Source organism: Bombina bombina, chromosome 5, assembly GCF_027579735.1.
Source record: "Bombina bombina isolate aBomBom1 chromosome 5, aBomBom1.pri, whole genome shotgun sequence".
Lineage (NCBI taxonomy): Eukaryota > Metazoa > Chordata > Amphibia > Anura > Bombinatoridae > Bombina > Bombina bombina.
This window is the reverse complement of record NC_069503.1, coordinates 748,299,773-748,327,615: the sequence shown is the minus strand read 5'-3', so window position 1 is coordinate 748,327,615 and position 27,843 is coordinate 748,299,773. Positions and strand designations below refer to the sequence as shown.

The following is a 27,843-nucleotide window of genomic DNA, read 5'->3' as shown; positions in this document are numbered from 1 at the left end:
ACTCTGTGTGTATATACTTGAATTTTATGGGTTAAATTCCCATCTCACTAAACCCATAGATTAAAGATATGGGTGCATTATATTGTATAAAGCAGTTTTTTCTAATTTATGCATGAAAAAGATTACCATTTTAACTCTCATATAAACAAAGCTAGCTGCTACTAGTGCTAACGCCCACTTTGTTGTTGTGCTTATTATTCAAATGAATTTCCCTTCTTAAACTGTATGCTTCCCTTATAGCATTTTAATACAGCAGGGTGTCACTGATCACTGTAAGATTGGCACACTTAGTCTTAACCACAATTCTCTGAAGAAAAAAAAAAATCTTTCTCCAGCAAGCCTAGCTGAGCATAGGCGGATGTTGCAGTTGTCAGGAAGCTAGTTGAAAGATACAGCTCTCATCAAACAACTGGAGAACATTTGGTTCTGAAGCTGTTCCTAAAGATGCACTGTGCAGAGGAGGAATGTACTTCTCTCCCAGAAGCTGAAGACACTGAAGAGGAAGATGTGTTTGGAGAAGGTAAAAGGCCTTATAAAATGTAATATGCATTTTTACTTTACATTTTTATAATGGATATAGGGGGAGATGTACCACATTTAAACTATTTAGGTAATTTTTATGAATTCTTCTGTCTATCCATCCTCCGTTATTTCTCGAGTTGCCCCATACTGCCTAATCATTAACATGAGGCCGCATCAGAGCTATATGTGTTCTATAGTTCTCCTATAGTTCTCGTACTGTAGTTAAAGGGATTTCTCCCATGACCAGTTGTACAACTAATTCATTATGATGTCACGATTGAGGAGCACAGATACAGTGAAACTTGCTTTAGACTGTACTATAATCCTTTTTGCTGTGTGTTTAAAATATCTACTTATTGTTACAAGGTTTAAGGTTATAACGAAATCTGAATTTTTCTGGTGTAGCTATAATGAATGTATTTAAAAGCATTGGCAGAACTGTTATTTGTTAATTACTGCACTAGAAACTACAAACTTTCAGTGGCTTATTCAGTGGTTGTTTAGTGTGAAAAGCTTTGTTATTGGGTGTGGTTCAGAAGTAACAAGTTTTGTTTTGACAATTTTGAAAACCACTGAATTTTTTTTTAATATTTTAAGAAACATCTGTAATGTGTTATTTTTTTTTTTTTTGTGGTTTTTCTATTAACATTAATACATTTACAAAAAACACAAATATACAAACTGTAAAGTCTAAAAAAAACCTGGCCGTGATTTACACCAACTTTACTCCATGTAGCAGTGTTTTACAATTTCTGTACTCATGTACACCCTTACAGACAAGATGTCCTGCTATGTTTACTCACCTGTGTTCAGAATACGTTTCAGAATATATAATTCTATAATATATGACCCCTGCATGGGGCTGTGGGACTGGTAGCAAACAAACCACCTTTACCCCTAGTTTTTAGACCTATGCTCTCTTTAATCTATCTTCCAAACAAAACATCCAGTATTTTAATAATTCTTTAGTTATCAGAGCTCTGCCTTGTGCATGATATAGACATCATCATCCTTTAAGAGGATATAGTAGTGATACTAGGCTCTGTTTTCTGCTCCTAAATAAGATACCATTTGTAATCATCTGTACATGTATAGATTTAACCCTTCCACAGACTCTACTTGTTAGACTAATAGCTTCAGAATAGTTTTTAAGAAAGTAAAAGTAAATTTCAAACTATTACATGGAACCCTGGTGTTCCTTATTCTGAGGTTACGTGTTCTGATAGAATGATATATACAAAGCAAGGACTCAGGAGCTCCTAAAGGGCGTCAAGAGGATGTGACATATGAGGAAAAATACAGGAGTAGACATTTACCTCCTATCTAAGCATAGGCACTCACTATTCACATCTCTTGTGTCAATCAGCCATCATAATCCCTTAAGGGTAGATGATAACACAGAGCTCATCGCAGCCCCCTGGAGTTGCCCAGCATCCCTGTGTACAGCACACATCTCTCCCTTGATACTCGGGTTACCATTGGTATATTTTATTCAGGGTATTTTATTTATTTTGACCTGCCCTTGACACACTTTTGCAGAGGCCTGTAGTTGTGCAGGTTTAGGTAGCACTGACCGGGCATTTGAAATGGATTGTGCAGCTCCCCAGAAGAGATTTGTAGTGAGTTCTGGATTTTAAAGTAGCATTTTAAATCCTGATGTGCCGCCCTGCCCAGTCGAGGTATATTTTCAGCAACAATTTTGAAATCCTAAATTTGCCTTGTTTTTGAATTTCATGGCAAACAATGGAACAAATTTTAATCCATTTTGAATTTATTTTATCAAATTGTAGTAGTTGGAAGTCATTGGTGAAGACAATGGGGTATATTCCAGTTTATCAAATCATTTATCTAAAAAAACTCTAATAAGTATAGAAACATATTTTGATAAGTTATTGTAAAGGATTAAAATATGGCCCAGTGTTTGTTACCTGTACCTCGGTGAAAAGTGTGTTGTGAGCATCAATGTGTAACAAAAAGCAAACCCAACTAGCAAAAGCAAATACAATCTAGGACTTTTGTTAAAGAAGAAACAAACTTAATTTTTATATTACTTTAAAATGGTTATAAGGAAGGTCCAGTCCTAACATGGAGTTACAGCAGGCACCAGCCTCCAATTAACTGGGTGAAAAACACTCATTATGGTTGTAACAAATGCTACGAACAACTTACCTCTACATGCATTGCACTGCCTGAAATCCTTGTCTGTTGTCAACAAGATTAATGATACAAAAAAAAGTCAGTAAAAAGTACTTCTGCATCACTTTAAAGAAAACTTGCATTTTCATATGGGAAATGCTTTTATGGCAAACACATAACAAAGGCTAGTCACGGATTAAATAAGTCATCATTTGTATTCTGATTACAAATGTTTTACTTGTGCCCTAGTTCCTTCTGCTACCCGCTATCCTTCCCTTTCAGGCATATTATACCTTTTGTACTAGCTGCAGGACATGTTGTACCCACATTTGCATAGCGCACCCCTGGCTGTTTATGGCTCTTTCAACCAGGGTCATTGGAATGCAGGTTACATTCTATGGTGTGATTTCTGAAAATCAGCTGCAATTAATACTCTAACACTGTTTCCATGCCAAACGTTGCTTTGATATACAGTATATATATATATTCTATATATAGCAGAAACAGTGCACAGATGTCAGTGGTCTCAATGCAAACATAAAGTTGCCACATTTTTGGGGAAAATATTGACCATGCTAATTAGCGTAAATAATAATTAGTATAACTCAAGTCAAGGATGATGCTGTTCCTTCACAATAGATTTGTGCACACTTATGTTTTTCACTATTACAAGAACTTTTTTTCTATATTTTTTATTATTTATAGTCACCTTTACCTTTTTATTGTACGTGTGATTCACATCACTCAGGAGGCGGCTTTTTCGTAGATATGAGCAAAAGTACTCCAGACCCAGGTGTTGATAAAATAAGATTGCTCATCTATGGAGAACATTGGGCGCAATATATCCTGTTTACAAAGAAATACAAATCCCTGTAATGTTATTTGTATTTACGTTTTGTAGTTCTCTATTTCAGCATTTCTAAAATAATAATAATTTTTTTAAAAATTACTGATGTTAGAAAGTTCCATGTCCGTAATTATAAAATACCTAAAAAAGAAAGAGAGAGCTCAAAATGAGAACTATCGCAACAAATGGATATAAAGCACCCATTTGGAATCTATATTGCACAAAAAATAATCCTCTTTGTCATGTGGCACTGAGCTCCCCAAAATAGTCACATAGAGACAGCAAAATACATAATAAAGCACATAATAAAAATCCCTTTAAACTATAAATGTGTTGCAATAATCCCATAAATAGCAAACTCCCAGCCGCATTAAAAGTGCAAAACCACAACTTCCTTAAAGGGACGGTAATGTCAAAATTAAACTCATGATTCAGATAGGAGTAAAGTTGTTTTAAATCACGTTCTATTATCAAATGTGCTTTGTTCCCTGGATATCCTTTGTTGAAGAGTAAAACTAGGTAGGCTTATAGAAGTTCAGGAGCATTCACATGGCTTTAGCAGTCTATGGCAGCAGTGTTTGTATCTTTGTATAATATTGGTATAAACAATTTTGCCAATACTTCTGCCATATGGCTAGAGACACGTGCACACTCCTGAGCACACCTAAGATTTAAAGGGATAGGAAACCCTGAAATTTTCTAAGATTTAGATAGTGCATGCACTTTTATACAATTTCCCAATTTAATTCTTTTATGTAATTTGCTTTGTTTTCTTGCTATCGTTTATTGAAAAGAATACCTAGGTAGACTCAGGAGCAGCAAAGCAATACTGGGAGCTAGCGGTTGATGGGTGGCTGCACAATTATTCCTCTTGTCATCAGCTTATCGGTTGTGTTAAACTAGCACCCAGTTGTACATTGCTTCTCCATAAAAGTAAATAAGTACATTGGAAAGTTGTTTAAAATTTGTATGTTTTATCTGAATCATGAAAGAGAAAAAAAAATGGTTTATGTCGCTATAGCAATAAATGCCAAGAGAACTAAGAAAAATTGATAACAGAAGTAAATTTGAAAATGTCATGTTCTATCCAATCCATTGAGGTTTCATTTTGACTTTACTGTCCCTTTTATGCAGAGCAGCATTAAGACTAATTCCAGCATTTCATCATTAAAAAGACGATACCCAAATTTTTTCCTTTTAAGATTCAGATTGAACAAATAGTTTTAAACAACTTTTCAATTTATTTCTGTTATTAAATTTGCCTCTTGCCATTGGTCACCTGATGTGTTCAGCTAGCTCTCAGTATTGCATTACTGCTCCTCCAACAAAAGATATCAAGAGAAAGAAGCATATATGTGCAGCCACCAATCAGCAGCTAGCTCCCAGTAGTGCATTGTTGCTCCTGACCTTACCTAGGTATGCTTTTCAGCAAGGGATACAAAAGAAACAAAGCAAATTTAGTTAACAGAGATTATTTGGAAAGTTGTTTAAAACTGTATGCTCTGAATAATAATTTAAATTTTACTTTAATGTCCCTTTAAGTCACATGAACCGCCAGAATCCGATGTCGGGTAATAAGTGGCAAAATGCATTCAAAACCAGAATGCAAACGCACTCTTTTCAGACTAATATTTAAAAGTTTTACAAATGTTATCGGTAGATGTGTACATTTGGTTCCTTCGTGCAAATCCAGATCTTAGTGTGTTGAACGCAAGAATAAATCCGGCTTCAAAAAGAGCCAAATGCCACAAGCGGCCTACATCTTCCGCATTTGAATCTTAATGAAGGATACGAATGCACACGTCTAGTTATCTGGGTCAGCAGCTGGGGACAGCATTGTTATCTCCTGTAGATGACACCACAATAATGCCATTTTGGGTTTTATAGCCCTTTAAATTTCACAATGCCAGTATTCCTGTTTTATACTTTCCCTTATAATACATTGCTGCAAAGTCTGGGCCAGTGTTTTGCAAAGCATTTTGTATGATTAGGATGTTTTTTTAACAAATATTTGCATAGAATAGGATCACTATTTTTCTAAAACAAAGACTTGGTTAGAAATGCAGCAAAAGCTAATATCATTGTCAAGTTTGCACTCTTTAAAATGGCTTATGAGGTCAGGTCAAAAAGATGGTTGTGTTGGACAAAGTTATTCCAGCTTGTATTTGGTGGAGCTGAAAATCTTTTATTTAATCACTATGTTGCCTACTGCATGTTTCAGAGACTTACATACCGTTTAGTTTTATCCACATGATTATTCATGCACTTGTTCTTAATGGCTGTCACCAATCACTCAAACATATTTACTTAGAGTAATTAAGTGAAAAAGCATATAATAAATTGACAGTATTTTCACATTTTCAATTTGAAATCCTCGGTAGGTGAAGCACAATGATGGATGGATTATATATATATATATATATAATCAAAGTGCCGTTGTTCATTGTTCTTACACATCTTTTATTATATATTTAAAATGACATGTTTTAAATGGTACAAAAAAAAATATTATTTGACCTTTTCTACAAAGACAATATTGTTCTGAGATGCTTCATAAGCATATCTCTAAAGCAGTCCTTAATTTAATATTTAAAACATGTTCAAATTACTCTTCCATGTGTTCTACTGGCAGCCAAATGAGGGTTGTAAATTGTAGGAGAATATCACTAATTTGTGTGTTACTGGCAACCAGAAGGGGTAATATCACTCCTGTGTGTTGTCACAAAGCATGTAAAAAATATGTTTGTATGATACTGGCTGTTAAATTGCTTCATGCCACTGCTTTTGTTTTACTGACACACAAAGAAGAATCCAAATCACTGTTTGGTTGAAAGAAATCTACATGGTGGGGTTGGGCCCCCTATCTGGATCACTACAGTAAAATAAATATTACATACAAAATCATTGTGGCATCTATTTGTGAAGCTGTAATCACATCTGAGCCCTTGCAGTGCAGACCATGCTTCCTAATCTCCCTGCTACCTCTGAGATGGCAGATTAAAATCACCCCTACTAATACATTACACTGACTGTAACCTGGGTATTGGATATTCATCAAATCAGTAATTCCCAAATAAGTAAGAAACTTTGAATAAGTTATGTATATGTGTTTACAGGTACTGACCATGCAAAGTTTGCTGGGTTGCTTTGGTAGCAGTCTTCTTTCATCTTATGGCGGAAGAATTCTTATTGCTACCTGCTTCAATGGCAACTTCTAGACATTTTTTTTATTTCTCCTGGCCTGCGCTGAAAACTTTTAAAGCTTGTTGTCACACTCCCTCTCTCTATCCATTTCTAGTTTTCCATTCTTACACTTTTTCATTTTTCTCTTTGTCCAGCTGCTTATACTTTTAGGAAAGAAGGGTTTGGCTAAAGGAGTAATGGGTGATTGCAACTATCATCTCTACCAATTATTTAAATAACAGTTAAGTATTGAAAGCTTGGAATAGCCATTCTATAGTCAGATATTGTAACTATGCCTGATTTTTACTTCCAGGCTGCAAGTTGCTAGTGTTTACTTTACATATTAAAATAGCATCACAGCATTATTTTCATTAGTGTGGTAAATTCTAGCATCTCAAAAATGCTAGGATTTACCATCACTAAAAATAAATAGGACTTGTAGTCATCACTTTTAAAAAAAGTCTACTAAACTTACCCTTTCTGTGCCACAGTCTTCTCGCTAAACTCAGCGTCTCCGTCCACCCATGGCACATCGCTCTTTTTTTGATGTGGTGACGTTTCCACCTCTAAACCAATAGCTGTGCTAGTCATATGGGACTTTTCTGTATGCTAGCACGGCTATTGGTTTAGAGGAGCCGCTGAGTTTAGTGAGGACGACGCAGCACAGAAAGGCTAATCTTAGGACTTTCAGTCATCACTTTATAAAAAAGTGTGCTATCTATTTTTAGTGATGGTAAATCCTAGCGTCTTTGAAACGCTTGGATTTACCATGACTTTAAAGGGAAAGTAAAGTCATAATTAGACATTCATGATTTCGACAGAGCATACAATTTTAAGCTTCCTTCTCTTGTTATCCTTTTGCTGAAAGGTTTATCTAGGAAAGCTCAGGAGCAGCAAAAAACCTAGGTTATAGCTGATGATTGGTGGAAACATATACAGTATATAACGATTGTCATTGGCTCACCCATGTGTTCAGTTAGAAACCAGTAGTGCCTTGCTACTCCTTGAGAATGAAGGAAATTTGATAATAGAAGTAAACTTGAATAATGTTTCTTATACATTAATTTTACTGTATTTCTAGGGTGAACATTGAGATCCAGTGTTTCCTTTGAGTTATTTGATGTATTTAACCTTGCATGTTTGTTTTCCACCAGCATAATAATTCCCTTGATATCACAGAAGCTAAAACCTCTTGGGGAGGCTTGGTAACAGGCTAGATGAATACTGTAAATATTATGTTTAATACGTAGACCTAAATTTGTTAATCACTAGTTTGTTTTATTTCTGCACTATCACTCAATCCTAGACTATTCAACACACTGCCTAATGTATCAGCAAGTCTGTGTTTTGTATACTCCTTTTTTTAATACCATGAAATAATGTGTTCGGTTTGGTAAGCATTTGTTTAAACTTCAATAAATATCCTGATATGCTGGTGACATACGCACATCAACCAACATGACCCAGTAGTTAAAGCATTTATGTGGAACAGGGGTCCCTGTGACATGACAGGAGGCTGACCCATTAACCCAGAATATTAGATATGGTCCTATTGTCATTTGTGGAACTAAAGGGAGGAGTCATGGTTTTGTAAAGCAGGAGAACAGCCATGAAATATCACCATTTTAAAGGTGTATGAAACCCCAACATTTCCTTATATAATTAAAATAGAAGCAAATTGGAAACTTTTTTTAAAAATCGTATTCTCCATTATCAAATGTGCTTCTTTCCCATGTTATTTGTTGTTGTATAGATACCAAGGTAGGTGTCTGTAGCACTAGATGGGAGATAATAGCACTGCCATCTAAAACTGCTACCATATAGTGTTCCAGACACGTGCACACTCTTGATCTTACATCCCTGTTTTTCAACAAAAGGTACCAAGAAAAAAAAAAGAAGAAATTTTGATAATAGATGTAAATTAGAAAGTTGTTTAAAATTGAATTCTCTATAATTCTGAAAGAAAAATGTTTGGTTACATGTCCCTTTAATTATTACCAAATGGTGCATTAAAGAATAAAGACCACATGTCAAAAACCTACGGTATATCCTAAAACTAGATTATTCAAGGCAACAGTTCTTGAACATTAAGGGCTCAATTTATCAATCAAGGGCGGACAGGGGCATACATATTCGCCCCTGCCTGCCTCAGCTCTCCTCTGGCAGGCAGTAATCCGCTGCCGGAATTTAAAGGGACAGCCTAGTCAAAATTAAAGTGTCATGATTCAAATAGGGAATGCAATTTTAAACAACTTTCCAATTCACTTTTATAATCAAATTTGCTTTGTTCTATTGGTATTCTTTGTTGAAAGCTAAACCTACGTAGGCTCATATGCTAATTTCTAAGTCTTTGAAGGCCACTCCTTATTTCAATGCATTTGGCAGTTTTTCACAGCTAGAGGGTGTTAGTTCATGTGTGCAATACAGATAACATTGTGACCACGCCCGTGGAGTTACAAATAAAAGGGCACTGATTGGCTAAATGCAAGTCTGTCAAAATAACTAAAAGAAGGGGGCAGTCTGCAAAGGCTTAGATACAAGGTAATCACAGAGTTAAAAAGTATATTAATATAACTGTGTTGGTTATGCAAAACAGGGGAATGGGTAATAAAGGGATTACCTATCTTTTTAAACGATTACAATTCTGGAGTAGACTGTCCCTTTAACATTGCATGTGAGAGCGCTATTTGCGCTCACATGCAATCCTGCCCCCTGCCTGTGCACAGCCAATCAAGCATGAGCAGGAGCCGTCAATCTCCCTGTTTGGACAAGATTGAAATTCTCCACCTAAGAGGTAGGGAAGCAGCAGAAAATTAGAACATATTTATTGAAGAAGCAAAAACATACAATGGGGATTTTTTTTTTCTTTGTAAAACTTTGGCTTGCATAAGTGTTTGACTTTGCCTTTGGGAATCTAATACAAGATCCCCTTTTGACAGCATGTTGTAAAGTCTTTTTTTTTGTCTCACAGTTGTAATACTGTGTTTTTTAATACAAATCATCTGACTAAATAGATGTAACCAAATATCCAGTATTAAATAGATTAAGAACTGTAATGCATTGTTTTCACATGAACAATTCCTGACAAAGCCCAGTCATTTTAATATAAATGTAATTTTGTATAGGTGATTAAGTACAGCATTAATCTACAAAACGGTGTCTACTGATTTTAATTTCTTGTATTCTGTCAGCAGTGGGTGATTAACATAATAAGAAAAACATACTGATACAGCAAAATGTTACTAATGTATGAAACACAAAAATCTTGTAAAATGAACTAATCCATTTTTTTTATTTTCCAAATATATACTTGATATATTCAAATCTAATTAAATAGTCTATCAATAAAAAACATGATTGCGATGAAATCTTAGAAGATGAAGCATATTTTCTAATGTAATTCAAGAATCCTTTTGAGAATGCATCTGTTAGTTTCTTGTGAGCTGTGACCCTTCTAAGTACCTTCAGCTTGGGAGAATTTGTGGTGTATACACTAGAGTACAGTAAATGGCTCTCATGTTGCACCGGGCCAAGGAATGGAGGCATTAAAAATAAATAGACTTTGCATAGGGCACTTGTTTTTTGTAACCTGAGAGTGTCGTGTATGATGTCATTCTCCACCCTGCACAGCAGTAAGCATCAAAGCTGCCCGCTAAAGTCAAATTTGAGATTGTTTTTTTCTGAAGATAAAAGATATGCTTATTTATTTGACAGGGTTCATCAAAATAAAGCAGAGCTGTTAACATGTGTTTACATCCATTGGCTTTCCTTAGTTGCTAAGCACCAATCTGGAATCTATAGCTTACAAAGGCTACACAAGAGAAATGAATACATTGAGGATTTGTAAGAAAGCTCCCTTCCCGCTAAGCACAAGTGTATTTCGAGATGCAAATGTGTTTATTGCTTTGGTCTAACAAAGAAATAGTATTTATATTTTTTTATTTCTCTTTTGTTGTTGCTTATTTTATGTTACATTTATGACAACCTTTTGGCTCTGCACTCATAGTGAATGTTTTTACTAGGGTTGCACCGATACCATTTTTTTAAGACCGAGTACAAGTACCGATACTTGTTTTCAAATACTCGCCAATACCAATTACCGATACTTTTTTTATGTCATGTGACAGTTTATTAAGCACAATACAGACTAATTATTTAAGATTCCTTCTTTATAATTATGAAGGACTATAGCTCAAAAGACATTATGAAATAATAAAACAGGTTTTATTTGTCACATAGTTCACAGAACATGTTTAGAAATAAAAATATTACAATAAAATATATTAACAACAACAATAAATAACAAATATAAAATTGCAACCAACCAAAAGTGCCATACCGTAAAAAATACAACAGAATACTGTTTAATCATGGTGAACAACACTATGGGCTAGATTACATTTGACTGGTAAGCTTTACCAATGCTCTCATTACACGTCCTACTCCATTAAAGGCTATGGAGTTGGAAATGTGAACAGAGCATTGGTAAAGCTTACCAATCACATGTAATCTAAATCTAGTCCTATAATTGCAGGATGAGTGTTCATTGGGATTAACTTAATTTTTCCTAAGAGTACTCTTCCTGCAATTATATAAGCTAAGATGTTCCTCGGAGTACAGTATGTTTTGAACATAACTGTGCAAGATATGAACTAGCAGTATAAAAGGCAATCTAGCAATTAGAATAATTTTTCAAAAGTTAGTGGCAAGTTCTTTTTAAGGAACAGAACAGAAGCATCTCTGCATGTTCAGCTATAAGTCTGTTTTTACTATCAGTAAGGAGGTTCAACTTTCCACACTACTGCATGGGGCAGAAAGATATTTTTGGGCCATTTTAGCCAGAGCTGGAAATCTCAGTTTATTAACTGCCCAGTACTTCATGGGTTTGTCTGAACGCAGTACAGTGATCTCTCCTACAATAATACAAATAAGAGCAATTTGTATTGGCAGAATAGTAGTAAACAATTTTTAGTTTAGTCCCACTCCAGCTTTAAATGAAATGGGAACATGCAGTTTGAAAAAAATACCACAATATAGCATATGGGTAGTAAGTGGAGGTATCGGTTTAAGTATCGGTGCATTTGCACGAGTACAAGTACTCATGCAAGTACTTGGTATCGGTACCGATGCTAGTATCGGTATCGGTGCAACCCTAGTTTTTACGTTTGGAATGTTAAAGGGACATTGTAGACAATATTTGTCTTTGTCTCATCTAAAAGAGTATAACAAATTTGTAAAAAAAAAAAAAAAAATTGTCCGGAATAGACCAATATTTTCTTGTCGTATTTGCAGAGGCACGTCCCTCTCCATCAGTAAAGAAGATGCAGGTGTCCTCAGCCAAGGGGAGGCTTACCCAAAATTCTCTCCTCTTTAATTTTGAATTAAAGTGGTCAATTTACATGTGAAAGTGCCTGGTTTTTAAAAAAACTATTAAAAACAGGAGCACTTACTTTCATGAAAATTGACATTGCACCGTGTTTTAAAGATACTTACCTTTTTTCTTTTGAAACGCCGGATTGCCGTTCTGAAACGATGCCCTGCTTCTTCCTGATTAACTTACCCAGCAATGAGGAAACCGGCTTCCTGCAATCTCAGTGTTATCTCAGGCAATGATTACCCCGGGGGAAGCCGTGATTGGAGGATGCCGGAATCGTCATTGCTGACATATGAAAAGGCTTCGGACGGGCTGGTGAAGCGCTGGAACGGCTTCAAAAAATTTAACCTTTCATGAATGAAAGTGCCCCTGTTTTTAATAGTATTTTTAAAAACCGGGCACTCATTCTTGAATGTTTACCTTCACTTTAACTGATTTAGCCTGTGGTATCCTCACCTATACTATATAGGCAGCCGAAGAAATTTCTCTCCTGGTGTGGAGTAGAATAGACAACTAATACAATTCTAATTTTCTATTGTTCTCTCTCTAAGTATTGAGCTCTGATTTACAGACAAATATAAGATTAGGAAGCAAGTGTGTGTACACAAAGTGATAACCTAATGAGATCATTGTAATAGGCTGTGGTTTCATAGGCATAAATAAACCCAAAATGCAATTTCTCATACATTTTATACTCTGCAGCTGGTATAAGTCATTTGGGGAAAACAATTTTACAGTATACTGTCCCTTTAAGTAGGAAGCACAAAACCCAATCCGTAATATTGTACTTTAATTTAAAAAAAAACAAAAACGTTTAAGGCTGTTTAAATTTAAAGGCACTGTAAAGTCAAAATTTAAACTTTTTATGATTTATATAGAACATGCAATATTAAACCATTTCCAAATTACTTATATTATCAAAATTTACTTTGTTCTCTTGGTATCCTCTGTTGAAGAGTAAGCTTAGGTTATAACATTTTACACTTTTTTTTATTTGAATTTTTTTTAATGAAGTATTTTAATAGAATACACAACAATAGAACAGAAAATAAAATTACAAACAAGCAGAATATTATATTTACACAAACCATTATTTTAAGAGAAATTTAAACTTGTTTATCGGCTCTTTGGTAATACATCCAATATGGCAATAATTAAAAAAAATCTATAAAAAGGACCTGCAAAACAAAATAAAAAGGTTCACAGTTCAGGATTGTTCTTAATTTTAAGAGACTTATTAATTTACTTCTATTATAAAATATATTCTTGTTATACTTTGTTAAAATACATAGCTAGATAGGCTTAGGGGCAGCAATTTGCTACTGGGAGCTCGCTGGTTATTAGTGGTTGCACACACACATGTATCTTTAGAGTTGTCATGTATATTACCAGCAGCATCTCTGTTTTTCATATTTATGAGTTTGTTACAAATCACAGAGACTATTGATTGATTTTATTGTAAAATCTCCTGATTTGTAGAGCCTGATTTGCCCATCAGCAGTGGTAGTTGCCCAGCTGGGTCGTGCAACTACTGCTGCTGATAGGGCTAAGATTACATACATTTGTGCATGTAAGTTTTCCACTATAGTGATCCTTTAATGCATTCAATGCAGCTTATATGGTTTTATTTAAAAAAAAAAAAAAAAAAATGGGTCAACTCAGTATGTTTTATAATTTACAGTCAGGAGATTTTATTAAGGACAGTTAATCTTTTGTTCAAGTAAAGCATGATATTTTGCACAGACAAATTACAATCACTTCAATTGAAAATAGCTTAGATAAAAAGGTTGCCTCATTTGGATTTTTAATCAATCATACAATCCAGTCATTAGACTGACCTAATCCAGTCTCAGTAAATTAATTATTATTAGAATAAAACACATTTAAAGTAACACAAACAAAGGAATAAAGATTGCAATGTAGGAAATATTTGCGTAATATCAACCAATGAGCATATCTGTGCCACTAATTTTACCTCCATGTTTTTTGAGTTTTAGCTCATGATATATAATTTTGTTTTATGAAGATACACTGAAGTGTATGCTTCTGCGCTGTATCAGCCATCAGTTAATTAACTGACCTTTCATTTATAGTGTTTTTCTTTACAAATCTCACACCATCTTGGGACTAAAAAAACTATTTGTTTTAGGTCAGTTGGATAAACAGTGCCCTTTAAAGAGATATTTGCTTGACTCTAGGTAAGCAAAATACAATAGCAAAAGGTGAAAGTCCTTAGTAGCTTGCAAATAAAATTCCAATGCCTTGACCACATCCAAATTGTGCAACAATCTCTTTTTGGAAGATTTTGGGTGAGGGTATAAGGAGAGAACCCCAATTTACTCATTAATATTCCCTGATGAAACCACCTTGGGTAAGAAACTGGACAAAGTACATACAACTGCCTTGTTCTGATAGAACTACAGATATGGGGGGGGGGGGGGTTGCAGGATAAGATCTGAAAACTCAAATACTCTACTGAAGGAAGAAATAGCTAATAGAAACAAAACTTTCCAAGACAACAGCTAACGGTCCAATGCATGCATGGGTTCAAACAAAGGAGATTGCAAAACTCTTAAGAGCAAATAAGATTCCATGGGGGGAGTAATCTGTTTTATAATGGGTATGATTCTAACCGGAGCCTGAACAAAAACTTGAATATCTGGAAATTGAGCAAGCTTTCCATCTAATAAGACTGAAAGAACAGAAATATGACCCTTCATAGTGCTGGCCAACAAGCCCTTGTCTAAGCCATCTTGGAGAAATTGCAAAATTTGAGGAATCCTAAAGGAATGCCACTTATAACCCCATTCCAGACACCAAGAAAAAATATGGTAAATCTTTTAAGTAACTGGCTTACAAGCATGAATCAAGGTAGCCACCAAGGAAAACCCCTTTGAGAAAGGTTTAATCGTTCAACCTCCAAGCATTCACACTGAGAGACTGAAGACCTTGAGCCAACAGATCTGGACGCTGTGGAAGGCCCCACGTAGGAGTGTTGGACATCTGAAACAGAATCACCATACAAAGTCCTGAGGGGCCAAGCAGGAGCTATAAGAATCGCTGACGAACGTTCAAGTTTAATCCGAAAAATCACACTCTGAAGAAGCACAATTGGTGGCAACAGATAAACTAGTAGACCAAGGAACTGATAGTGCATATATTAATTCCACTTGAGGGTCTCTCGACCTTGAACCATATCTGGGAAGTTTGAGATGTCATCAAGTCAATCTCTGGAAGACCCCAGTGATGTACCAACTTAACGAAAATCTCCTGATTGAGAGACCACTGAGTGTAAAGTCTGATGACTCAAGTAATCCGCTTCCGAGGTGTTGACTCCAGGAATGTGAATTGTGCAAATGGTACACTGATGAGATTCTGCCCAAGCTAGAATATGAGACACCTTCATTGCTAGGGCACTGCAAGTACCACCCTGATGATTTATATTGGCTACTGCCGTTAATGTTGTTGGACTTAAACCAAATGGAGAAAACTAACCTAAGAAGAGGCCAAGACTGAAGTGATCAGAATTTTGCAGAGAGTTCTAAGATATTGTTTGTAACCTTGCCTCTTTAAGAGACTAAACTCCCTGAGACTTTCAAGGACCCCAGACCACTCCCCGACCCGAGAGGCTTGCACCCATGGTAATTATTTGCCATGAAGGATGAAGAAAAAATATCCCCTGAGTAACTGGGGGATGTCCACCAAGAAAGTGACTGTCTGACCAAAGGGTCTAGCCGAATTAACAGACAGTTTGGTGTGGTGTCCATTACACTGTCTTACATACATAGCTGTAGAGGATGCAAATAAAACCTTGCAAACGTAATGTAGTCTGATGCTGCCACCATTAGGCCTACTACCTAGCTCAATCTTCACCTGCTCCTACAGAGGCAAAGAAAAGCGGGGAGGTCCAGGGAAGTGGTAGGGATATTAAAGCTCTTGGTGTAGGGTGTCTTTGCCTCCTCTTGGTGACCCAACAGTAACGAATCATGGACTGTCACCACCATAAGAAATAAATTAAAGTTTTATGATTCACATAAAGCATGCAATTTAAAAAAAAACTTTCCAATATACTTTATTAAAATGTGCACATTCTTTTTATATGCACAATTTGAGGTTGTAGCTCCTGAGCATGTGCAAAAGTTCATAGTATATACTGTACATATATGCATTTTGTGATTGGCTGATGGATGTCACATGATACAGTGGAGAGAAGTTGGATTAACTTTAAAAATTTGTCAGAAAATATTATACTGCTCGTTTCAAATTAAGTGATTTTGCATTATAATTGTATTATGTATTTGTCAATTATTCAATTCTACTGTATTCAGTGGTCCTTTAACCCCTTTGCAGGTATGAAACACAAAGCTTGCAATGAGGAGCTGTTTAATAATAAAATACTGTAGTGAACATTTTATTATTACAATACTGTGTCCCTTTAAAGGGACATGTTATACCTCTATGCTAAATCCTTTGAAAGTGATGCAGCATATTATTTGAAAAGGAAGATACTTTTACTTAAAAATTTCTTCAGCTTATCAAAGTAAGTGCTTTGTGAGCAGTTATCCTGCAGCTCCTTTTTTTGTTGTTGTTATGGCCATTTTCAGTGTGCTTTACCATTATCTTGCAGGATTTCAGAGTAAACTTCCTTAAACTGAGGGGCAAATAAAGTGACTGTGCCGGCACATGCCAGATGCACGCACCCTTTCAAGCCCTGTGAATAGCATCCTGATTAGATGCTTAAATTTTCTTTACAAATGGATGAGGCTACTGAAATACTTTTTAGCTAAATTATCACCTTTTTTACACGGAGATGTTGTGATTATTTTCTAGTAAGCTTCTTACTTTCAAGTGATTTAGTATATGGGTAATGTCTCTTTAAATATTGAGCCATGACCTACCAATATTTCAGAGAATAAAAACCTGTTTTGAAGAATCCCATAAAAATGTTTCCTTAAATATTTGCTGAAGTTCATATGAGGAGTACTGATCTGCATTTCTTATGTTAGAAAGAGATCTTTGTTTCTTGGGATACATGAGTTTTCTAAAATTAACAACTTCAATAGGTCAAAATATCTACACTAGGGGCCTGGCTTACCTAAGACTTTGGGTGTAGCGTTATTAATCTGTCAAGATGACTTTTATTACTAATTAAAATCTAATTTTGCACTGCCCGTTTCATGTGTTTTTATGCACAAAATGTGTTACAAAATTCATATCATGCAGTTTATTGCACTGGGCTTGTCTAATCTTCAGATACAGAAATCTCAGTGCTGGAGAAATCCATCTTTTTTTTTTTTTCAGCACTCAGTAAGTTTAGCCCCTATGAAGTCTGCACTACAATTTCTCTCTGAATTGTTGATCATCAGGCCCTAAGTCTTTTTGAGGTTGTTCTTGTTTTTATCAACAGTGATTATTGGTGTTCTGAGTTCTGTATTTGACCCAACTAACTTTGTCCATAAACCTCTTCCACCAGCCTTCACCAGTTGCCTGCATTTGACCTTTAACATATGTCCCCTGCAATGACCTACTGGTTTTACCCTGTCCTTGAATTGTTTAGTGACTCCCATAGAAAGTAATAACTGCCACTGTTCCTTGGAACTTGTCAAAATAAGACTGTTAGCTACTTAATTACCGTCAGTAGTATGATAGCATCATTGTCTGTGCTATCACTTGTGACTTACATGCAATCAGTTGCAACAGGCATGGAAATTACCCTTTATCTCCAAAAAAAAAAACATTTATGGTTCCAAATGAATAAAAAAATCATTTAAGATCAGGTTTATGTGAATACATAAAAAAAGGAATTTTGCTGACATGTAACTGTTACTACCCTTACAATTAGCAGCAACACAATTGCATATATATATATATATATATATATATATATATATATATATTGTATATATAATGTGTGTGTATATATATATATTAGCGCTGGGCGATATGGGCAAAAATGAAAATTCTTAAATTACTAAAACACTCTCACATGACTGCTGCTAGATACAGCTACTGCACATTAGAAGACTTAGATAAAAGCAATAATAAACAAAACATGGTTAGTTTCATATAATATATAATTCTTTCACGCGGTGGCACAATTACTTATGTACACAACGTACAAAACAGTATCTACATGAAAGTAAGCAGTACAATTAGTGTTTCTATATACAATATGTGGTGAATTTTAGAATATGCTGTGTACAGTTGTACAGCTAAACACCACCCGAGCACGTTACTACATAAGCAAACATTACTGCTGCTAACACAGGGTCATGATCTATATAGAGCTTGTGCTGAAACCCTGCTGATGCCTACGTATCCCATATGTATCAAAAATACACATCCCAAAAACACCTGTGCTGTACCTGTGGCCTTGTGCTCCGTCTGACACCTACATATCCCAAAAGCACTAACGATAAAAACTAAATAGCCCATAGCTCAATATTTTCTGTGGTGAGATCCTGCCGAATTACTAGCGATAGGAACTACATACCCCATTAGTCTCTGCGTGTCTGCGGTGAAATCCTGCCAAAGCCTATCCCGCTGCAGAAAATGGGGAGCCGAGCGATGAGAAAGACACGCAGGTAGCAGATCACTCTGCTGAGCTGCCTGGGGTGTAACATCACTGGCAGACGGCTTTCCATTCCAGGACACTGCATTGTCATGGAATGAAGGTGCCCAGGACTGACCTGCACACGGCACGATCATAGTGACATGATGTTCCTTCAGGCCCCGTCCCCCCATAAAAGCCACGGACTCTCACGTTTTTTTAAATTGTGGTGGAAATCAATTATCGACTCCTCTTGTCTAGTTTTTTCAGTCCATTCCTAGGCTTTCAGTGCTCAGTGCATGGAGGTAATCGTACTGATGGTGGCGGCAATGGACATCATCCATTTTGCTCGGTTCCACCTCAGATTTCTGCATACCCCATTAGTCTCTGCGAGTCTGTGGTGAAATACTGCCGAAGCCTACATATCCCAGAATTACTAGCGATAGGAGCTACATACCCCATTAGTCTCAGCGGTGAAATCCTGCCAAAGCCTATCCCGCTGCAGAGCACAGGGAGCCGAGCGAGGAGAAAGACACGCAGGTAGCGGATCACTCTGCTGAGCTGCTTGGGGTGTAACGTCACTGGCAGGCTGCTTTCCATTTCAGGACACTGCATTGTCGTGGAATGAAGGTGCCCAGGACTGACCTGCACACGACACGATCATAGTGACATGATGTTCCTTCAGGCCCCGTCCCCCCATAAATGCCACGGACTCTCGCGTTTTTTTTTAAATCGTGGTGGAAATGAAAAATTATCGACTCTTGTCTACTTTTTCAGTCCATTCCTAGGCTTTCAGTGCTCAGTGCATGTAGGTAATCGGACTGATGGTGGCGGCAATGGACATCATCCATTTTGCACGGTTCCACCTCAGACTTCTGCAGTTAAGCATGTGAGGGACATGGATCGGAGATTATACAGGTCTGTCTCTTCGAATACTACTGGAGCAGGAGACAAGGGATCTCTTCATTGGTAGTTGTTTCTGGATTCTCTCCCAGGGAACCTGCTTTCGCATCCACTCTTGGGTAAGTGTGACAACAGACGCCAGCCTTCTAGGGGAGCAGTCTAGAGCTTCATAAGGGTTCAAGGGGTTTTGGAGTCTGTTCTTCCTATATTCATTCTGGAGCTGAGAGCGCTCTACAATGTTCTTCTGACCTGGCCTCAGTTAGCTTCGGTCCAGTTTATCAGGTTCCAGTCGGGCAAACTAACGTCAGTGGGAGGAACGAGGAGTTCCTTAGCGATGACAGAGGTATCCAAAATAATTCATTGGGTGGAGGCCCATTCTTGTTACCTGTCGACGATTTACATCCCAGGGGTGGACAACTGGGAAGGCGGATTTCCTGAGCAGACAGACCTTTTCATCCGGGGGAGTGGGAACTCCATCCGGAAGTGTTCTCCTGTTATTTCCTCCGTTTGTTTTTCCTCTTCGGATCATTGCTTGAGTCAAGCAGGAGAGGGCATCAGTGATTCTCATAGCACCGGCTTATCCTTGCAGGATTTGGTTTACATGTCTGGTGGACATGTTATCTCTGCCATCTTGGAGACTTCCATTTGTTCAAGGGCCCCTCCTTCACCCAAATCTGGTTTCTCCCAAGCTGACTGCTTGGAGATTGATCGCTTCATATTATCCAAGCAGGGTTTTTTCTGGCTTGGTCATTGAGACCATGATTCATGCTCGTAAGCCTGTCACTAGAAAGAATGATCATGTGATATGGCGTAAATATCTTTATTGGTGTGAATCCATGGGTTACTCATAAAGGAGTAGTTAGGATTCCTAGACTTTGTCCTTTCTCCAAGAGGGTTTGGAGAAAAGTTTATCGACAAGTTTCCTAAAGGGTCAAATCTCTACCTTTTATCTTTTTGTTACGCTGATGTCTGGCAGGTGTTCCAGATGTACAATAATTGTCTCAGGCCTTGGTAAGGATCTGGCCTGTGTTTAAACCTGTTACTTCTTCCATGGAGTCTGAATTTAGCTTCTAAAAGTTTCTTCAAGGGGCTCCGTTTGAGCACATGCTTTCCTTAGAGATTGCGTTATCTTGGAAAGTCTTATTTTTTGTTGCTATTTTGTCTGCTCGGAGAGTGTCAGAGCTCTCGGCATTACAGTGTGAGTCTCCTTATCTTATTTTCCAATCAGATAAGGTAGTTCTACGTACTAAATTAGGTTTTCTCCTTAAGGTTGTTTCTGATTGGAACATTAATCAGGAGATTGTTGTTCTTTTCTTGTGTTCTAATCTTTTTTTCTCAGAAGGAAAGACTTCTGCACAATTTGGACGTGGTCCGTGCCTTAATGTTTTACCTGCAGAAGTCTAAGGACTGTCGCCAGTCTTTTTTCTTATGTGTGGTTTTCTCAGGAAAACGCAAGGGACAGAGAGCTACGGCTACTACTCCTTCTTTTTGGTTGAAAAGTATCATACGTTTTGCATATGAGACAGCTGGATAACAGCCTCCCGGGAGAGTTACTGCTCATTCCACGAGGGCTGTTGCTCCCTCATGGGCGTTCAAAAATGAAGCTTCTGTGGAATAGATTTGCAAGGCCCCAACTTGGTCCTCTCTTCACACTTTTTCAAAGTTCTACAAATTTGACACTTTTGTCTCGGCTGATGTTATTTTTGGGAGAAAGGTTCTTCAAGCAGTGGTGCATTCCATTTAGGTTACCTGTTTTGTCCCTCCGGTATCATCTGTGTACTCTAGCTTGGGTATTGAATCCCATTAGTAATTAAGATGATCCGTGGACTCATCGTGTCCTAAAAAAGAAAATAAAATTTATGCTTACCTGATAAATGTATTTCTTTTTTTGACACAATGAGTCCACAGCCCGCTCTGTTCCTGTAAGACAGGTTGTGGATTATGTAAACTTCAGACACCTTTGCACCTTGGCTTTTCCTTTCTTTTCCTAACTTCGGTCGAATAACTGGAGGGGGAGGGAAGGGAGGAGCTATTTAACAGCTCTGCTGTGGTGCTCTTTGCCTCCTCCTGCTGACCAGGAGGTGAATATCCCATTAGTAATTAAGATGATCCGTGGACTCATCGTGTCAAAAAAAAATAAAAAATTATCAGGTAAGCATAAATTTTCTTTTTTGGTCTCTTTATTAAGATATAAACACAAAATACAGGAAATATGTACACAAAATATAAAAAAAACACAATTTTCAGAACAAAACGGCTTCTTCAGCAAAAGTCAGTATTTAGTGTGACCTCCCTTGTCACTAAGCATATCTTGAACTCTTGGGGAGCCTGTCCTAAAGTTTTCTCAAGTAATCTTCTGGTATATTATACCAGGCTTCTTTCAGCACTTCCCAGAGTTGTTCTTTAGGTTTAGGTTGTTTATTTCTTTCTCTGTTCAGATGATCCCATACTGCCTCTATAATATTCAGGTCTGGACTGGACACCAGTCCATGACTGTCAGTGATTTATCAGCTGTTCTTCTCTCCTAATATGATTTCAATGCATTAGCAGTGTGCTTGGGATCGTTACCATGCTGAAAAATAAAACCATTCCCAATCAGACGCTTTCCAGAAGGAATGGCATGATGAATTAAAACCTGCCTGTGCTTTCGGCAATCATGATACCATCGATTCGGACAATATCACCAACACCACTGGCAAAAATGCAGCCCCAAACCAGGACAGACCCTCCACAATGTTTCACTGAAGGCCACAAGCACTCATTCTTCCATCTCTCTCCAACTCTTCTTCTCACGTATTGTCGACAATTGGAACCAAAAATGTTATGCTTGAATTCGTCACTCCATTATATTAATTTCCACTGATCTTCATTCAAATCTTTGTGAGGTTTAGCATATCTTGGCCCTTTCATCCTATTCCCCTTCTGAAAAAACAGTGGTTTCTTGGCTGCTACCCTTCCACAACTACCAACCCTGATCAAGCTTCTTCATACTGTAGAAGGGTCAACTTGGCATCCCAATGAAACTGCCATATGCTGTGCCAGGTCCTTGCTGGATTTCTTCCGGTCTCTCAAAGAAGAAAAACTGAGAAACGTCTCATCAGATTTTGAAAGTTTTCTTGGCCTTCCAGTCTTATTTTTTGTCCTTGACCTTTTTTGATTAAATACCACTTCTTGAGTATCCATATTGCTTGCTGATCTCACTTTGAGAGTGGCCTTGCTGATGCAAAAGTATGGTTTTATGTCTGTCAAATTCTGTGATCTTTGGCATTTTTAATGGAATGATGTGATTGAAAGTTGGTCTTATTAGCAAGCTTTCAATGAATTAAACTCATACCACATGTGTATGTAATGCTCAAGCATGTCTTGCACAAACCTGGTATAATAGACCGTTTTCACAGCAGTCATTTTGACATGAAATAGGACAAATACAGGTGTTGGCAATGGCATTAATTAGTGTTCCATTCCATTAAAGGGACACTGTACCCAAATTTTTTCTTTCGTGATTCAGATTGAGCATAACATTTTAAGCAACTTTCTAATTTACTTCTATTATCAAATTTTCTTCATTCTCTTGGTATCTTTATTTGAAATGCAAGAATGTAAGTTTAGATGCCGGCCCATTTTTGGTGAACAACCTGGGTTGTCCTTGCTGATTGGTGGATAAATTCATCCACCAATAAAAAAATGCTGTCCAGAGTACTGAAACCAAAAAAAGCTTAGATGACTTCTTTTTCAAATAATGATAACAAGAGAACGAAGAAAAAATGATAATAGGAGTAAATTTGAAAGTTGCTTAAAATTGCATGCTCTTTCTGAATTACAAAAGAAAAAATTTGGGTACAGTGTCCCTTTAAGGTTTACGAGAGCCACGTTCCTACTATTGCTTAAAGGGACACTGAACCCAAATTTTTTCTTTCATGATTCAGATAGAGCATGCAATTTTCTAATTTACTCCTATTATCAATTTTTCTTCGTTCTCTTGCTTTCTTTATTTGAAAAAGAAGACATCTAATCTATTTTTTTGGTTCAGACCATGGAAAGCACTTGTTTATTGGTAGGTGAATTTACCCACCAATCAGCAAGAACAACACAGTGTGTTCACCAAAAATGGGCCGGCATCTAAACTTCTTAGAAAAAATAGGGTTCAGTCTCCCTTTAAGTGTAAGGGGAGGTCACAATAAATACTTGACACTTTAGCCTATAGAAGCTGTTTTTTTCTCATTTGTTTCTGTTTTTTAATACTGCTTACAAATATCTTGTATTATCTGGTTGTATTCTAATATAGTGACTGAGAAATAATTATATATTGTCATTATATGATTGCTAAAACAACAAATCTAATGGTGGCCTAAGACTTTTGCACAGTATTATATATACAGGGAGTGCAGAATTATTAGGCAAATTAGTATTTTGACCACATCATCCTCTTTATGCATGTTGTCTTACTCCAAGCTGTACAGGGAGTGCAGAATTATTAGGCAAGTTGTATTTTTGAGGATTAATTTTATTATTGAACAGTAACCATGTTCTCAATGAACCCAAAAAACTCACCTAATATGCTTAATTGGTAGTAGGCTTTCGAGCCTATACAGCTTGGAGTAAGACAACATGCATAAAGAGGATGATGTGGTCAAAATACTCATTTGCCTAATAATTCTGCACTCCCTGTATAGGCTCGAAAGCCTACTACCAATTAAGCATATTAGGTGATGTGCATCTCTGTAATGAGAAGGGGTGTGGTCTAATGACATCAACACCCTATATCAGGTGTGCATAATTATTAGGCAACTTCCTTTCCTTTGGCAAAATGGGTCAAAAGAAGGACTTGACAGGCTCAGAAAAGTCAAAAATAGTGAGATATCTTGCAGAGGGATGCAGCACTCTTAAAATTGCAAAGCTTCTGAAGCGTGATCATCGAACAATCAAGCGTTTCATTCAAAATAGTCAACAGGGTCGCAAGAAGCGTGTGGAAAAACCAAGGCGCAAAATAACTGCCCATGAACTGAGAAAAGTCAAGCGTGCAGCTGCCAAGATGCCACTTGCCACCAGTTTGGCCATATTTCAGAGCTGCAACATCACTGGAGTGCCCAAAAGCACAAGGTGTGCAATACTCAGAGACATGGCCAAGGTAAGAAAGGCTGAAAGACGACCACCACTGAACAAGACACACAAGCTGAAACGTCAAGACTGGGCCAAGAAATATCTCAAGACTGATTTTTCTAAGGTTTTATGGACTGATGAAATGAGAGTGAGTCTTGATGGGCCAGATGGATGGGCCCGTGGCTGGATTGGTAAAGGGCAGAGAGCTCCAGTCCGACTCAGACGCCAGCAAGGTGGAGGTGGAGTACTGGTTTGGGCTTGTATCATCAAAGATGAGCTTGTGGGGCCTTTTCGGGTTGAGGATGGAGTCAAGCTCAACTCCCAGTCCTACTGCCAGTTTCTGGAAGACACCTTCTTCAAGCAGTGGTACAGGAAGAAGTCTGCATCCTTCAAGAAAAACATGATTTTCATGCAGGACAATGCTCCATCACACGCGTCCAAGTACTCCACAGCGTGGCTGGCAAGAAAGGGTATAAAAGAAGAAAATCTAATGACATGGCCTCCTTGTTCACCTGATCTGAACCCCATTGAGAACCTGTGGTCCATCATCAAATGTGAGATTTACAAGGAGGGAAAACAGTACACCTCTCTGAACAGTGTCTGGGAGGCTGTGGTTGCTGCTGCACGCAATGTTGATGGTGAACAGATCAAAACACTGACAGAATCCATGGATGGCAGGCTTTTGAGTGTCCTTGCAAAGAAAGGTGGCTATATTGGTCACTGATTTGTTTTTGTTTTGTTTTTGAATGTCAGAAATGTATATTTGTGAATGTTGAGATGTTATATTGGTTTCACTGGTAAAAATAAATAATTGAAATGGGTATATATTTGTTTTTTGTTAAGTTGCCTAATAATTATGCACAGTAATAGTCACCTGCACACACAGATATCCCCCTAAAATAGCTATAACTAAAAACAAACTAAAAACTACTTCCAAAACTATTCAGCTTTGATATTAATGAGTTTTTTGGGTTCATTGAGAACATGGTTGTTCAATAATAAAATTAATCCTCAAAAATACAACTTGCCTAATAATTCTGCACTCCCTGTATATATGTGTGTATATATGTATATATATATATATATATATATATATAAATTCAAATGGAATAAGCACTCACTGGTCTTCAGTCAACAGTGACAATTCTTTATTTCAAACTTGTGACGTTTCGGGACTAGCAGCGTCCTTTCCTCTGACAAACAACATGTGTAAAAATGGTGCCTTATAAAGCCTGAGACCCCTCCCCTTCCTCTCAGGGCAACCAATGATTGGTGGCAGTGAAGTGCTCATTGAAACAATATATATCTCATAAGAGTAATGTGTATCTCATAAAAAAATTAATAGTGATCATTAATCAAACTTAATTATTTCTTAGTGACTCAATATGATAGTGTAAAGTGGTGTGATCTGTACAAATGCAGGGAAAAGAAACATAAGTGGCGCCATGGTGGAGGTGTGTAAGGTCAGAACAAACCCGTAATGAACCGGAACCAAAATAAAGCATCACAAACATCTGATGCTCATTCAGAGCTATTGTGCAGTTGATAGGTTATCGCAGGCAACACTCCTCTATGTGATAGGCTTACACTGTAAACCAAAACAAAATATACAATGTGGTCTAACAGATCGCCATAAGATCGTAATGGGTAAACATGCTATAAATTCCTAATAATTATAGTGCTGAGTGTCTCACATTAATCTCAATAACCATCACAAGCCCATCTGTCTATAATTATCCAGGCGATCGTGATCGCAATATAGTCACGCCTCTCGATACGCAATTATCAATAATATCCTATTATAGCCCCGTGTCAGTGACAGTCAGATGCTGCTGCCAAATAAAGTATAAACCACGGCACTTGCACCTACGTCGCTATAAACAAACCTCACTGTGTATAATCAAACTATTTGCTTACCATGTTGCAAAAAGAGAGTAAAGTCTCTCATCATAAGCCTGATATCTATCTCCGTGCATCAGTGTTATATGACGCCTATCCATAGGCGTATTCTCACACCTAACATTATGACCAAAACAATCATATGTTTAAGACGTCGCTCCGTTAATAAAAGCAGCCAAAGCAATAGTATTAACCAAGATCCACAGCTAGATCATAAAATCAGCAAGGTGTGTGAAATGTAAATAAACGCCCCCTGTCAAAATTAAACCATGGAAAGCCTAGGCTAGACAGAGCCTAACAAACTATCAAAGAACAAGTTCAACTTAGGATGACATATGTGTGCATCATGATAACCCACCATTATAAGGTAAAAAAGCAAGCAAACTGAAAATGTCTGTCCAAAAACAATATTATGGGACCAACCTTTATAATAACGCAATATTAGTGGACCACAGATATCATCCATATTTCAAGATGTGTCACACACCATCTAAATGGATCAATATGATAGCACTGTACCATACCGTCCTAACAAGGGGAACATTGACCATCCTCCCAAGAGAAATATCCACACACCAAAATAGAAAAAATAAAAATAAACATAAAAAAATAAGAATGGGGGAGATCTAATGGCAAATAGTGGAATCGAAAATGATCAAAACACGTCACCTTGTGATACAGCTGAAAGCCTCCTATTGCCAAAAAATGGGTCAGGTTCACATGTGAACCAGGCACAACCAACACTCCAATAAACACCCCGGCGCCACCTGCTCCCCAGCCATTCATACAGACCACTCGCACAATGTGTGATTAAAATAAAATAAAAGTTAAAATCAAAAGGCAGCAAGCCCAGCAATACAACAACATGTAGCCAAACAGGGTCTCTCTATTAGAGTTCATTCCATTGCCCTAATGTTACTAGTTGATAGAAATATATGAGAAAATACCTGTGCTAATAGCTGTGTAGTCTTATATATATATATATATATATATATATATATGTGTGTGTGTGTATGTGTATATATATGTGTATATATATATATATATATATATATATATATATATATATATATATTTATTAACTTTTACACAACTAAACTCTCACAAGTTGGATGGCTTAATTGACACTATATACCAGGACTGTGTATTATGTTATATACTAAATAACGACACTTGGACACTTACTTTGATGCCTTCATAGCATGTTAATTAGTAGTTGGTTGTTGCTTAACCCTGTGATTGCTATACCTTTGCATTATATATTGTATATGTGGTGAAATTACTCTGCAATGAATTGATACTGTTTTAGCATTGGGGTACCCCACTTTG

The 27,843-nt window shown here is 37.0% G+C and overlaps 1 protein-coding gene across 3 annotated transcripts in view; it reads left to right on the top strand.

The window, feature by feature from the left end:
- The first annotated feature begins 389 nt into the window (after positions 1 to 389).
- RIPOR2 (RHO family interacting cell polarization regulator 2) overlaps positions 390 to 27,843 on the top strand; it is a 377,286-nt gene continuing 349,832 nt past the window's right edge. For all 3 annotated transcript variants that reach the window (XM_053714808.1, XM_053714807.1, XM_053714810.1), the window contains exon 1: positions 390 to 520. In XM_053714808.1, coding sequence (XP_053570783.1) covers positions 445 to 520 — 76 coding nt within the window. In that variant the 5' untranslated portion in view covers positions 390 to 444. The remainder of the gene's footprint in view (positions 521 to 27,843) is intronic.